General features: G+C 37.2%; 1 protein-coding gene across 17 annotated transcripts in view; it reads right to left on the reverse strand.

Annotated features, from left to right (window-relative positions):
* Positions 1-1,115: 1,115 nt before the first annotated feature.
* LOC128693269 (caskin-2) overlaps positions 1,116-13,896 on the reverse strand; it is a 1,211,837-nt gene continuing 1,199,056 nt past the window's right edge. For all 17 annotated transcript variants that reach the window (XM_070089381.1, XM_070089382.1, XM_070089379.1 and 14 more), the window contains 3 exons: positions 11,358-12,725; positions 10,546-10,784; positions 1,116-8,763 (listed from right to left, as the gene is read on the reverse strand). In XM_070089381.1, coding sequence (XP_069945482.1) covers positions 8,655-8,763; positions 10,546-10,784; positions 11,358-12,725 — 1,716 coding nt within the window. In that variant the 3' untranslated portion in view covers positions 1,116-8,654. The remainder of the gene's footprint in view (positions 8,764-10,545; positions 10,785-11,357; positions 12,726-13,896) is intronic.

Here is a 13,896-nt window from a genome sequence, read left to right on the forward strand (position 1 = left end):
TAGAAATGAATGAGCTTATCAATGACAGCCAACCTACTGGAGTTCTATGACAGGGTGACAGCAGTAAGACAAGAGAGAGAGGGGTGGGTAGACTGCATTTTCTTGGACTGTAAGAAGGCGTTTGACACAGTTCCACACAAGAGATTAGTGCAAAAGCTGGAGGACCAGGCAGGGATAACAGGGAAGAGATCTGGACAGGCTGCAGGCCTGGTCCAGCAACTGGCTCCTGGAGTTCAACCCCAAAAAGTGCAAAGTCATGAAGATTGTGGGAAGGTTAAAGAAGACTGCAGATAGAGTAGTCAAACTTCACTCAAGGAAAAAGGTCTTGGGGTGAGCATAATATCAGGCACATCTTCCGAGGGGCACATCAACCAAATAACTGCTGCAGCATACGGGCACCTAGCAAACTTAAGAACATCATTCCGGTATCTTAATAAGGAATCGTTCAGGACCCTGTACACTGTGTACGTTAGGCCCATATTGGAGTATGCAACACCAGTTTGGAACCCACACCTAGCCAAGCATGTAAAGAAACTAGAGAAGGTGCAAAGGTTTGCAACAAGACTAGTCCTAGAGTTAAGGGGTATGTCCTACGAGGAAAGGTTAAGGGAAATCCACCTGACAACATGGAGGACAGGAGAGATTGGGGGAACATGATAACAACACATAAAATGCTGAGAGAAATTGACAAGGTGGACAGACAGAATGTTCCAGAGATGGGACACAGCAACAAGGGACCACAGTTGGAAGTTGAAGACTCAGATGAATCACAGGGATATTAGGAAGTATTTCTTCGGTCACAGAGTTGTCAGGAAGTGGAATAGTTTGGGAAGCAATGTAGTGAAGGCAGGATCCATTCGTAACTTTAAGAAGAGGTATGATAAAGCTCATATAGCGGGAAGAGTGACCCAGTAACGGCCAGTGAAGAGGCAGGGCCAGGAGCTGTGACTCAACCCCTGCAACCACAACTAGGCGCACGCATGCGCACGCACGTGCACACACGAGCGTGCGCGCGCGCGCACACACACACACACACACACACACTTACATACATACATACATAGTCATTCATTTATTCCCCAATAAGTACGCTTCAGAGGCTTAAATGAAACATGTTTATGAAAACACTAATGGTTATATTTTTTATATTCATTAAGATATATCATGTACATACAGAAATAGGGGAAAATAAAAGACTAAAGATGTAGAGGCACTGCGAGTGGCCATCATATTCTTGAGAGGTGTGCCTCTTTACTGTCACTAATGACTGGTATAGTAAACTCCCTCTCTATTGCCCCTTAACACCTGTACAAAACTATTTAAATACATTAACACTCCACATATACAGTGTCACATAGCAAACATTTCTGCATTGGCTTTATAACACTCTGTACGTTATGGATTTAAACTAGAAATTATCACATACTGTATATTAAATAAAAATAAGTCCTTATGATATATATTGCTTGAGATAAAATAATTAAAAATTTGTGTAAATCAATGCTAACCACCGTATCAATCTAGGATTTCTGTGGTTCATATCAGGTCACTTGGCTATTCATTTAGCTGAAGTGTTTTACAATTTTGCAACTGATTTAGTTAAGAAATAGATCTTTATATATATCTCTCGGTCCACTGCAGGACGTGAACCCGCACACAATGCATCAAAGCACTCGGCAATTTGGCCACATGTCTAAAGTACTGTGTACTTAGATGCAGTGTGTGTGCAGATTCAAATCCTGCTATGGACTGAGAGATAATGTTCATAAATAATTTTGCCTGTTTGTAAATTGTTAAGAATTATGTGTGTGTTTGTGTGTATGTTTTTAAGTGTATGTGCATGTTTTTGTGTTGTATGTATGCATGCATGCATGCATATACTACATGGATATATGTATATATAGCTTTTTAAGGCAGAGCATGTCAAACAATTAGAACTACCCTAAAAATGTAAAATTTTGAAATTTCTCGTATATTTACGGTTACATTTTTTGTGAATTTGCGTATATCAATTATAAATTGCACACTAAAATTCAGCAACCTTATCTAACCTTCCGGAAATTAAAGCACAATACAATTTAGCTTAATCCTCCCCAATGTGTGTTAAGTATGCCTAAATTTACTATTAACCCTTAAACTGTCCAAACGTAGATCTACGTTCACTTGCGTAGCGCTCTGAATATTTTTGGGAAAAAAAAATTGTTTATTTTTGTTTAAAATGAAGAGTGCATTTTTCCCGGCATCCCCAAATTTTTTCATACTGCACACACTAAGTGCACAGACACATTCTCTCATGTCTAGGCAACTCAAGCCTATTATGCCAAGGTTGAAAGTATGTAAAATAAAACTCAGATCTACATTTGAAGCGCTACGCACGTGAACGTAGATCCACATTTGGACAGTTGAAGGGTTAAGAACTATTAACATAATTGTATTTTCTCTTTACCTCAGACTAATTGTCATAAAGGTATTAAATCAGTTTAAGGATTTTCAGTTTGGCATACCATGGATTTTTGTACTGTACTGAAAATTTGTTTGCAAATGCATTTTTATACATAGTCTATTAAAAATGACATCACTTTTTATGGATTAGTATGACAACCTACAATAATGTTGCATTTGTATGTACACCAGGCTGTGATGGATATTTGGGGCAATGGGCCTCCAGCAGCAACAGCCTGGTTGACCAGGCAAGCACCAGACGAGCCTGGCCCACGGCCAGGCTCAGAGTAGATAAACTCTCGAAACTCTTCAAAGGTATATACCAGTTTGTATGGTAAATTATATACAGTGGAACTTCGGTGTTCGAATGTACTAGACCTCAGATGAACTGGAGTCCAAACAATATTGTTCAGAAAAAATTGACCTGGTCTTTGAACATTTTTCTGGAGTCCGAGCATGCCGGCTTCTTTAAAATTCAGTTGTGAAAAACTTTAAAGTAAAATCCCTGTTTCAAAAGTGCTTTGAAGTGACCTCTAACACTGACCTAACTCTCAGAGACGTTTGGAAGAGTCAGTTCGACATCCTCTACTTTTTGAGGCTGATAATTAAAGCCTGGGAAATGGCGTTTTGGGTATCAAACTTTTCGCAGATTGAACATCACCTAGAAACCAGTTAAGCTCAGACACCAAGGTTCCACTGTAGTGGGTTTTACGAAAATAAAATTTTTATTAAAATTTATAATATCGCATAATATTTTACTAAATCTTCATTTGCCTAATTAAGTCGTATTTACTTTGTCATTTACTTTTTTGTTTAATATGTACCAGGTGCTCTCTGTGAGGTTATAGGTATTCAGTACAGTAGATAATGGGAGGTGTATGGTCATGAACCTTGCAAACTAATGTGCATATAAATGCAATTTTTCATATGTTGCCCATATTTCTCTTGGAGAATATTTTGTTTTGTTAGAATATAAAAATAGCATAAAAATTTTTAGTTTCAAAATCTGGGGTATGCCAAACTGAAAAGATTCCAATGAATTTCTACTTGTTTTTGCAAAACGATTATTGCATTATAAGCCACAATCATAAGCTCTACCTAAAAGTATAATACTGTATGTGTATGCATATACCTGTATATTATATATAGTAAACTCTCAAAACACAGGGGGATATGTCCCAAAAAGTCAACACCTTAAGAAAATTAGTGGTATGTGAAGTACATAGAAAAATAGGGTTACTTTCTTAAAAAGATCTCAAAATTTGCCAAGCCTTTTTTTTTTCCCCCAAATATTCTTCTAGGTACAAATTACTACCTTCATCTTAGCAACATTCTAATTGTTGTTGCTTGTTAACATAAAAGTGTGTGAAGAGGGATGATGTAGCCCTAGGGATTGAGGTGAATGGCTGTAGTTTTTGTATTAATGCTGAAGTAGAAACTTATCTATCGTTGATTGCACTGGACTCCTCAAGTAGTCTGTAATTTTTCTGGTCTGTTTTACCCTGCTCTATGGAGCTGATGATAAGGTATTATCATTTGTTCCAGACCTCACTTCAGAGCAGTGCTTTCAGAGGTGTCATGGGTTCTATTTAGTGGACAGTTCTAAAACTTTGCCACTAACATGGAATTGCTGATGTAGCTGTTGCAGTGTTAACTATTTATCTAGAGGTTCTTCTACCTCATTCTCTTTCATGTAGATCTAGAGGTTCTATCTCATTCTCTTTCATCTGTCTCCCAACTGGGAATTGATGTCCTGCAGCATTTCTTCTGCAGTTGACTCCGTGCAACTGTAGGAGGCATGGTTGGCAGTGGCAATGGGGAGGAGCTGTACTTCTCCAAATACTTAACCCTTAGGTCTAACTTGGGTCAGAGGGAAAAAATTTCAAGGTGTGTGTTATAAATGCCTAAATTTTGCATGGTAACTTGAAGAATCCAACAAGGCTTCTTTGTGTGCTGTACAGTTTTGGACTTTTTCAGCTGCATTTACACAAATCACATTATGTAGTGTCACTTTATAAGAGGGTTACTGTGTATTGTATGTATGGACAGTACAGTGCCTGTACTCAGGGGTGGGGAAGTTGCAGTTTTGAGAATCATTTAAATTATGATGTCTTTGCACTACTGAAAGTTATTGAATGACTGACTCGACAGTTAACAGGTAAAAACAGAAAAGGGGAGAAGTTAGATTGGGGGGGTAGAGGTAATTAGAAGATGGAGAAAATATTTTGATGAATTGTTTAATCTCGATGAAAGGTAGGTAGTGATATCATGCATTGGGTAAGGTAAAATAAGATCTCAGGAGCGAGGAGGAACCAGAGGTGGACGTGTGGGAATGTGTGAATTGGACGAGATAGATGGAATCAAGATGAAGTTAAAAACAGGTGAGGTTATATAGTAGAGTTGGAGTGATTGGTATGTTTGTTCAGGAAAGGTACCAAAGGACTGGTAGAGAGCATGCATAGTTTTGTTGTATAAGGAAAAAGGAGATAGTAAGAATTAAGGGGAAATAAGCCAGTTAAGTATAACAGGTAAAGAGGTAGAATTATTATCGAAGGAGTTAATACAAAGTTGAATTACAGATTAGGGAGCATTTAGGAAGGATAGAGAGTGTGTAGTTCATGTTCACACTGAAATATATGAATATGTAGATAAGGGTAAGGAGCAGTTCATTGCATTTATGAATTTTTAAAGTGATATAATAGGGTGGCTAGGAAGCAAATGGCAGGTGTTAATACATGGTATGTTACTAAAAGCAGTAGAGTTTTATGAAAAAGGTTAGGTGGCATGTTCAGGGATCTTTGGAAAAAAAGGCTTGTGGAGGTAAGGGTAATATAGGGTATAGTAGCAACACTATATATGATGAATGTGTCTTTGAGTTACCCTGTCTTGGCCAGAGACAGCCATTAAGGTAAAAAGCAAATGGTTATGGATATGTTGGCAGAAAGGCCTATGAAAGACAAGGCAAACCAAAGAATAGATGGGGGAGAAGTAGATGGCCTGTTGAAGTATCTGCAGAAAAACAAGTTTATCTGTGTAGGCAAAAAAGGGGAATGTATGAGGGTATAGTGGTACCAACATTTTTACATTGGTATCAGGCATTCAGTTTAAATGTTGCAGTAAGGAGGAAGCTAGAGTTATTGGAGATGTCTAATTTAGAAGGTGAAAGGGTTACTGTGAATTGACATGCTGTTTGAGTGTGAGCAGGGGTTAGTGGAGGTGGGAACTACAGTGCCTGCACTTTGGAGATGTAGGTGTTGCAGTTCAGAGGCTTATTTAAATTGTAATGTCTGTAAACTTCTGGGAAGACATATATTGAATGACTGATGGTGAATGTGTTCACATTTATTTATTTTTTTTTTTTTTTTTTTGTGAAAGGTGGCCAGTGTGGGTTAAAGTATACTAAGTATATTGTACTATAATTTAATCTCTCGACACGCGCATACTCGCTGTTATTAGGATCTTTAAACATATATACATGTACTGCGTGTGTACATATGCAAGCCTGTTTATGTATGAGCAGATGTGGAAAAACACACGTTCACCAATTTGTGTTCGTTATCTTGGCTTGTAAAGCAACAGTTGCTCTGCCAAATAAGCAGTGTAAACTATTGTAAATTAATAATTGTAATAACTCTGCAAAATTAATCTGAACATAAAATGATAATTTCAGTAATGTTAAATAAGATAGGTTGCATATTATTAAACTAAATTATATTAGTAAAGCTAGTTTTTGCAGATAGTAAACCCTTGCTGTAATATACCTCTATATAGAGGACTCTGAAATAACAGGCAAAATCCACTGGGTAAACTACTTTTAACACATTGAGTTTTCATATTTCATATTATATGTACAGTACTATATTAGATGTACACCAGAATAGTACTTCACTGCTTTTTCCTATTTGTTTTAACATGAATCCCCCATCAGTCAAATATATTGAGGGTTTACTGTAATTGAATATATCTTAATTCACAGAAATGTGTCAATACACAAGATGTTTTGGAAAAGGGCTATCTTATGGCAGTTCTATTTGTATGACAATGCTTAAGAAGCACATCAATCTGGAAATTCTGTCTCAGATGTCTGAACACAAGATAAAAGCCATCTACTTATAAAATAGTTAAATAAAAGTCAAATATTTTGCTTGTTCTCAATATTTTAATTTCTGCACTAACTCAGAATTTAATGGACACAGTGATAACTCAAAATCCATCACACAGGTAAAAAGTGAGCATTCAGCAATGATTCCCAAATGGGAAGGAGTAAGACTGAGGGAGATAGTTGGAAACTGGCTAGCAGTCATATGATATTTCAGATAAATAACAGATGCTACTCATGGAAGAGGGGCTGAACAAAACTATTTTATACTATCACTGCAAATGCCACCAGCACCTGCCTCACTTGAACTATAGTGAGAACATAAAAGATTATTTCCCCCCTCAATGTAAGCTTTAATATTTCAAAAGCTCAATGAGACTATGATAAAGAAAACTATACATAGCCTTGCCATAAACATAAGTTCTGTAGTTTAAGATTTAATATCTTTTAAATAAGCTCTGCCATCTTATGCTTCTTATATTCAATTATAAATGACATGGGTATGTATAGTATTCTGTAAACAATGGTCGGCGAGGCTCACCCCGGATATTTACAAGTTCTGTACACATTGTATTTACACAAAAATTAAAAAAAATATTTCCTACCCCCAATTAATTATATAATATCACTTAATGCAGTGTTTGTGCCTGTATAAGTGACTAGTATATATTTATTTATATATGAAAACATAAATTGTGCTTTATATAGATTAAGATGAGTAGCGAGGAGGAATTACATGATACCACACAACACTTGCTATCTAATAAAATAAAATCAGCATTTGTGAGCTCTGGAGAGGAACATTACAGGAGCTCAAATTATCACATACATGTGGGTAGACTTGCTAAAAAAATATGCAAAATTTGTACCACTCCCTTCTTGGGTAACAAATGTCTTCCAGGATTGATGGACGAGACTTGACATAGTACAACTATTCTGGTTCTACCCTCACTACTGATACCTACTCGACTATAACATAAAACAAAAATAAATGAGAGCTCAAGACTGGAAGCTCATTTAAAGGTACCAATCACAGTCCTCAAATTATGGGGAATATTAGAGCATTATGAAAACCTAACCCCATTTTTCAGCCTAAGGCTCTGGAACAAGATTGACAGCTATGAGGAGTTGCCTTTGTGTAGAATTATACTTGCTACAAATTCTTCTACATAGTCAAAAACTTATAAGTACATAGGCAGGAATAAATGTTGTTCATTGTTTATATTTGTTAATACAATTTTCTTTTCAATGCAGTAACAATTTTAATTTTAATAAGCATCCTAAAGCAAGTGGTAAAGCTGTTAAAAGCCTAAGTGTGGTTGGTTTCATGATTGTCTGGTTTATGGCTGACATGCACTTTAACGCCTACTCTATCTTCTAATCCCATTTGGTAGAGCACAAACCCCTTTTCAGTTACACATATACAGTATTCATCTTATGGTTTCATGTAGCCTCAATAGTTGTCAGTTATGCAATTACTGAATAGCATGTGTACAGTAAGACAACACTAATGCTTTTGAGATCACATTACAAATGCTTGCAAAACATTGCAAATGGATTAATAAACATTGATGTAAGTACCTTTTCAGTCTACAAGATGACATGTTTATAGGCTATGAGCCAAGTAGTCACACAAATACAAATAACTATTCAGCACATTTTCTACATTAACAAGACTCTATCAGTCTTAATAATTAGCTAAAATATTATCCAAAGAGCAGGTTAAAATTCTATTTGTTCTTACGTTGGGACCCTTTAAAAATGTTACCAATTTTATAACAAGACTGACAGAGTAATATCAAATTCAGACATGGTGTTGAGGTATGCTGAACCAGGCTTGGAATCGACTTTATTAGCTATGTCACCATTAAAGCCTTGAAAGATATACTTGAACTTCTAATTGTACTAAGAATTTACTTTATAACTTTGAGATTAAAGTCTTTCTGTTGTTTGCATTTTAGTAGTTTACTATTATTTAAAAATAATGACATTTCCTTAATTCAACACTATTCTGAATGACTTGAAAGGTTGTACCACAAGCACCAAAACTGTTAATATGAATATACAGTACAGTGGTTTTTAGGTTTTTTCTTTAACTGAAGATTCTGGATGCTTAATTTTTTAGACTAACTTCCTGTTCCAGCATTGCATCTAGTTCATCTGTCAAGTTTGCTAGCATATTGCCAATATCATTCAGGACATCACCTGTGCCATCCGGAGAACTGTGGAGGAATATACACATTAAAAGAAGCCATTGTATTTAAAACTGCATACAATACATACCACAATGTAATGTGTGTGTGTGTGTGTGTGTGTGTGTGTGTGTGTGTGTGTGTGTGTGTGTGTGTGTGTGTGTGTGTGTGTGTGTGTGTGTGTGTGTGTGTGTGTAAGAGGAAAATGAGGGCTAACAAAGTCTAGGCAATTATAAATTGAATATCAGAGTAGGGGTAGTATGAAGGAAGTGGATGAATCAGCAGACGAGTCTATGAAATATTAAATGAACCACAAAATATATGGGGGTGAAAGGTGACTCGTGTAGAGGCATCCAAGTTAAAGAAATTTATCTATGGAGGCAGAAAGTGAATGTACCAGAGTATAGTGGTACCAACACATATTGGTGTGGATCATATGTTTTGAATGCTGCAGCGAGATGTTATGTTTGAGAACAATGTGTGGTGTGAATATCACAAAGAATTCGGAGCACAGAAATTAAAAGGTGATCTGGGTTCACCAAGAATATAATTCAGAGGGCTGAGAAAGGGTTACTGAGGTGGTTTGAGCATGCAGAGGGGGCTGGTCAGTGATAGGATGACAGAGAGAGTATAAATTTGGGAGGGAGAAGGTAGGGGGTAAAAGAGACTAAGTTTAAGGAGATACAACATCCAGCAGGCTTGTGTGAGTGTATTAGATAGTGAATAGACACATGTGGTTTTAAATGGACTTGCTGTTGGAGTGCAAAGTATCTTCTATGAAGGGATTCTGGAAAAATTTATTAGCTAGACATTAGTCCTGATGGTGGAACACACACTGCTGGCACTCTGAAGGAGAGGCAGGCATGTTGCAGTTTGAAGGTAATCTGAATTGTGATGTCAGCACACTTCTGGCAAGACTTATTGAATGGATGTTGGCAAATGTGCTTTCTTCTTTGGCTCACCCTGCCTTTGTGGCAGAAAGCTGCAGAGATGCAAATCTAAAGGTAATATACATGTTGGAAAAGGGCCACTAATCAAGCACTGGGCTGGAGTCTGGGTGAAGTAGCTTAACTTGAATAAACTAGCAGGTGTTCACATAATTAAGAGATAGTAGTCATCAATGTATGGAGCAGGTGTGGGAATCTTAAGTCTGGATCAGAAATCTCTCTCTCCATAGCAAACCTGGAAATCAACCTAAAGAATTTATTTACCTTTAGATGTATTATGTTTTTTGTTTAGGGCACCTTCACCTTTGTAATATCATAACTAAGCACTAAACCCAAAAGGGTCATACAGCACTTTGTGGAGTATAATCATGGTAATGCATGTAGCCATAAGTTTTGTGTATATGCTTTGGCTTGGTAAAACCTGCCATTACTAGAGTGTGATAAACTGAGTGTTGGTGGATGTCTGATGACCTGCATATCTATACAAAATTTCATTGTGTGGTATTTTGGAAGGAATTGTTTTAATAGCAACATCTTACCACTTATCATTATGTGCTGTATATATACAAATAGATAACAGGCTTTTGTGAATACAATTTACTTGATTTGTACTGTAATGTCTTAAATTTTCTCTTGGTTAGGTCACATGGAAAAATTCACAATGCCTCTTGACTCTGGTTTATCTGAGATGTGTGTTGGACTAGTTGAAATACCCAATTTCAATTATTTTTTATGATGCTAGATATATTTTACAAGATCTCTTGGATAAAATCTTTTTCCTAATATGTTAAAAAGAGTAAATACTAGAGGTAAGGTAAAATAACCAATATTAAATGTACTAGACTAGCACTAGCTATCATAATACCTTGAGTTTGATTTTGCCATTTGTCCAGTAGAGGATTCTGTGTTGGCAATAGGATTCTGCCGCAGAGGAGGCTGACCCTCCTTCCGACGCAATGCTGGAGAGGAACGCGGGGAAGAAAGTGGAGAGTTTCGAGTATCCAGTATGGTCAATCCTGGATGAGGACGGCAGGCTCGTTGCTTAATAGTCCCAGCATTTTCATTAGCGAAAGGCAAGGATTCAGAATCTGTACTCGAGGTAGACTGTAGGACAAAAAAAAAAATATTAATTTTGAAAATGCTGTTGCACTAAGTTTTCTATAGCAACCACTCTAAGCTTGAGTATTTTCTTCAGCTAGAGGGATCTCGTGCATATAGTAAAAGTCGGCACTGTATGACCCTTGTAGGTTCAGCGCTTCTTTTTGATTATAATAATATAGAAAAAGTTTAAAAATGTTTTGTGGATTCTATCTACAACTATGTTTAATAAGCTTTTGCCTCCTTTGACCTCTATGTATATCATGAAATTATTTAAAGTATTCTATTGCAGGGTAATCTGTACTGTCTACCATAGCCCTCATTCTTGTTAAGACTTCAGTGTGCAGATTCAGAATAGTCCCTCCAGTATTTTCAGGGGTAAAATTTGATGTATCTGACATACTCCAAGTGACAGATTAAGAAATGTTTGTAACTATAAGAGCTCATATGACTTAGGTGGATGCATCTCCAATTGTAGATGAATAAAATATTACAGAAAAAATAATTACATAATGTTTTATGCTAATAAATCAATTGATACTGTCTTGAATATCCAAATAAAACACTATGTAAATTTACCTTAAAACTAGCATTGGAATCATTTCGCCTGGGTCGAAACCCTGTTGAAACATCATCTTCAGATGAAGTTGTTGAAGTTTGTGATGTGGCTAAGGAGTCACTAGTAATAGATGAAGTTGTTATTGTTGAGCTGGCTGTAATGCGTGTAGAACTAGCCATTGTAACGCACGTTAACGGAGGTGGTGGTGGTGGGAAGTCATCAGGTAGGTGTTGGTGATTGGCACTATCAGGTGGTGCTGGTGGTGGTGGCAGATCTGGAGTAACATCAGGTTGTAGATTATTTTTGATTCCCATGTATCCATATGACAATCCCCTTCGCAAATACCCATACTGACTTTCTTGTGAAGCTGCTTCTTTGGATGTCTCGCTAATGGAATTTGAGCGGCGTGGGGGAGGAGGTGGAATTTTCTTGGGTGTTCCCTGTGGTGTGTTATTAGTACTTCCAGTATTTTGGCTGGAATTATATATCTTCTCAGAATTTTGACGATTTAACGTTTTTAAATTTAATTCCTTCATGTTTATTTCTTCTTTTTGAGATGGCTTCTTCAGGTTCATTCCATCTTTAATAAACTGTGGCACCTCATGGACATCTACTCGAGTTTTTGCTGTTACTTTGGCAACTGGTCGGAGTTTGTTGGCAGTGCGAGGTCTGGGTAATGTTCCTCCACCCTCATAATTATTTGCATATTCATTTGTAGGGGTAATGTCACCATCATCCATTGACCGCTGAGGATTTGATGATCCCATAGTTGTTGGAGGGAAAGGTCTTGGTGGTAGACTTCCAAGTGACATAGGTCCCTGAACAAACTGTAGTCTACTATCTGGGTGGAACGTCTGATATGTGCCATAAATAGGCTCCTCTAAGCTCTCAATACTCCTTCCTCTACCACCTGGCCGGACTTGGACTGGAACCAAATCTGGCCGATACTGAACCTGACCAGGCCCAGGGAGAGGATGAGGTGGAATATTTGAAAGTTTTGATCCTGGAGGCGATGGCCCTTGCGGAGTACTGAATTGATTAGATGGATGAAATGGCCCAGGCTGTTGAGACATAGGATGTACGTGAGCTTGTGGAGGAGGGGGCATAGGACCATATTGAACACCTGGAGCATAATGAGTTTGTACAGCATAATGAACTCCAGACTCTGTAGGACCACTCAGCCGGTTATGCTCACCCGTCCCATAGTGTCCAGGACCAGAAAACGTACGAAATTCTGGCACACTGGCATACTGGTCTCGTCCCTCTGAGGCTTCTCGAGAAATCATAATTTCATGAGCTCCATAATGAGACTGCTGTCGTGGGTCTTGATTATTGGCAAACTTCTTTCCAGCCATTATGTCCTTTACACGTTTGATAGCCAACATCACCTGAAATAATTACAGAAGTAAGACTCTTTCAATCCAAGAAGAGTTTAGACAATTCTTTAACATTTGTAAAAGAATTATTGCTAAACATTTTAAGACAATGACAAATTACAGTATTGTATAACCAAAAATCCTACCCAAGTATCCCAACTTTGCTTATTTTAAATAAATCATTACCACTGTAACAGCCTCCCTTTCCTTGGCTCAAACTCGATTGCCTCCCATTTCCCGAGGGGCGGTATGACCCCCTACTAGTTTAGCACTTCCTCCCATGAATGTAAATACAGTGGAATCTTGGTTTACGAGTGCTCCAATGTGCCAGTTTTCAAGATACGAGCAGTTGCTTGGTCGATCTTTTGCTTCCAGATGCAAGCGCAATTTCAAGATGCAAGCTCTTGCACTAGATCTAGGGAATTGGATCTCAGTTGTCTGTTAGACTATCTTATTGTAACTTGGGCAATGTATGATGGAAAGATGCTTCTTATCGTACACCAAAAGAAATCTGACCATAAATAACTGAGTTCACTTCTCGGCCATTAGCTGCCCATTAGTGGTATATTTTCATATGGTTTTTATGGTTATGGTCATATTCTCATTTTTTTGGTCTAATTTGATAGAATGGAAGATATATTACAGAAATAGATATGATTTTGACTGGTTTCACCACAAAAAGTACCTTGAAAATGAGATCAAAGTAGCAAAAATGTTCTATTCTTTGGCAATGTTCAAGAGTAAACAAATGACATCACCATCCAATACCTGTCTGACTGGCCCTTCCAATATGCAGTCATGAATAGGTTGACATTATTTATACAATTATTACAATAATGCAGTAGTCTGCTAAACAGTAAATCTTCTATTTTATTTTTTTGTGAATAAAAATTCCAAATGGTAAGCAAGAGTATTATTATAAGAATATGTACATAATAATAATAATAATACATATAATAGTAATAATTATATAATAATATACAGTAGGGCCCCGCTTTACAGCATTTCGCCTTAGTGTTCCGCTAATATGGCGATTTCAAATTATGACCAAAACTTTCTATACAGCAAGTGGTCTGTCAAATATGGCGCTCGCCACCCGGTTTGTTTACATTCTCCATGAGTAAATCTCTCTATTATGTAATAATAATCACTCCTGGGCACATTAATAATCACTCTTGGGCAC

The sequence above is a fragment of the Cherax quadricarinatus genome, chromosome 28 (assembly GCF_038502225.1).
Source record: "Cherax quadricarinatus isolate ZL_2023a chromosome 28, ASM3850222v1, whole genome shotgun sequence".
Lineage (NCBI taxonomy): Eukaryota > Metazoa > Arthropoda > Malacostraca > Decapoda > Parastacidae > Cherax > Cherax quadricarinatus.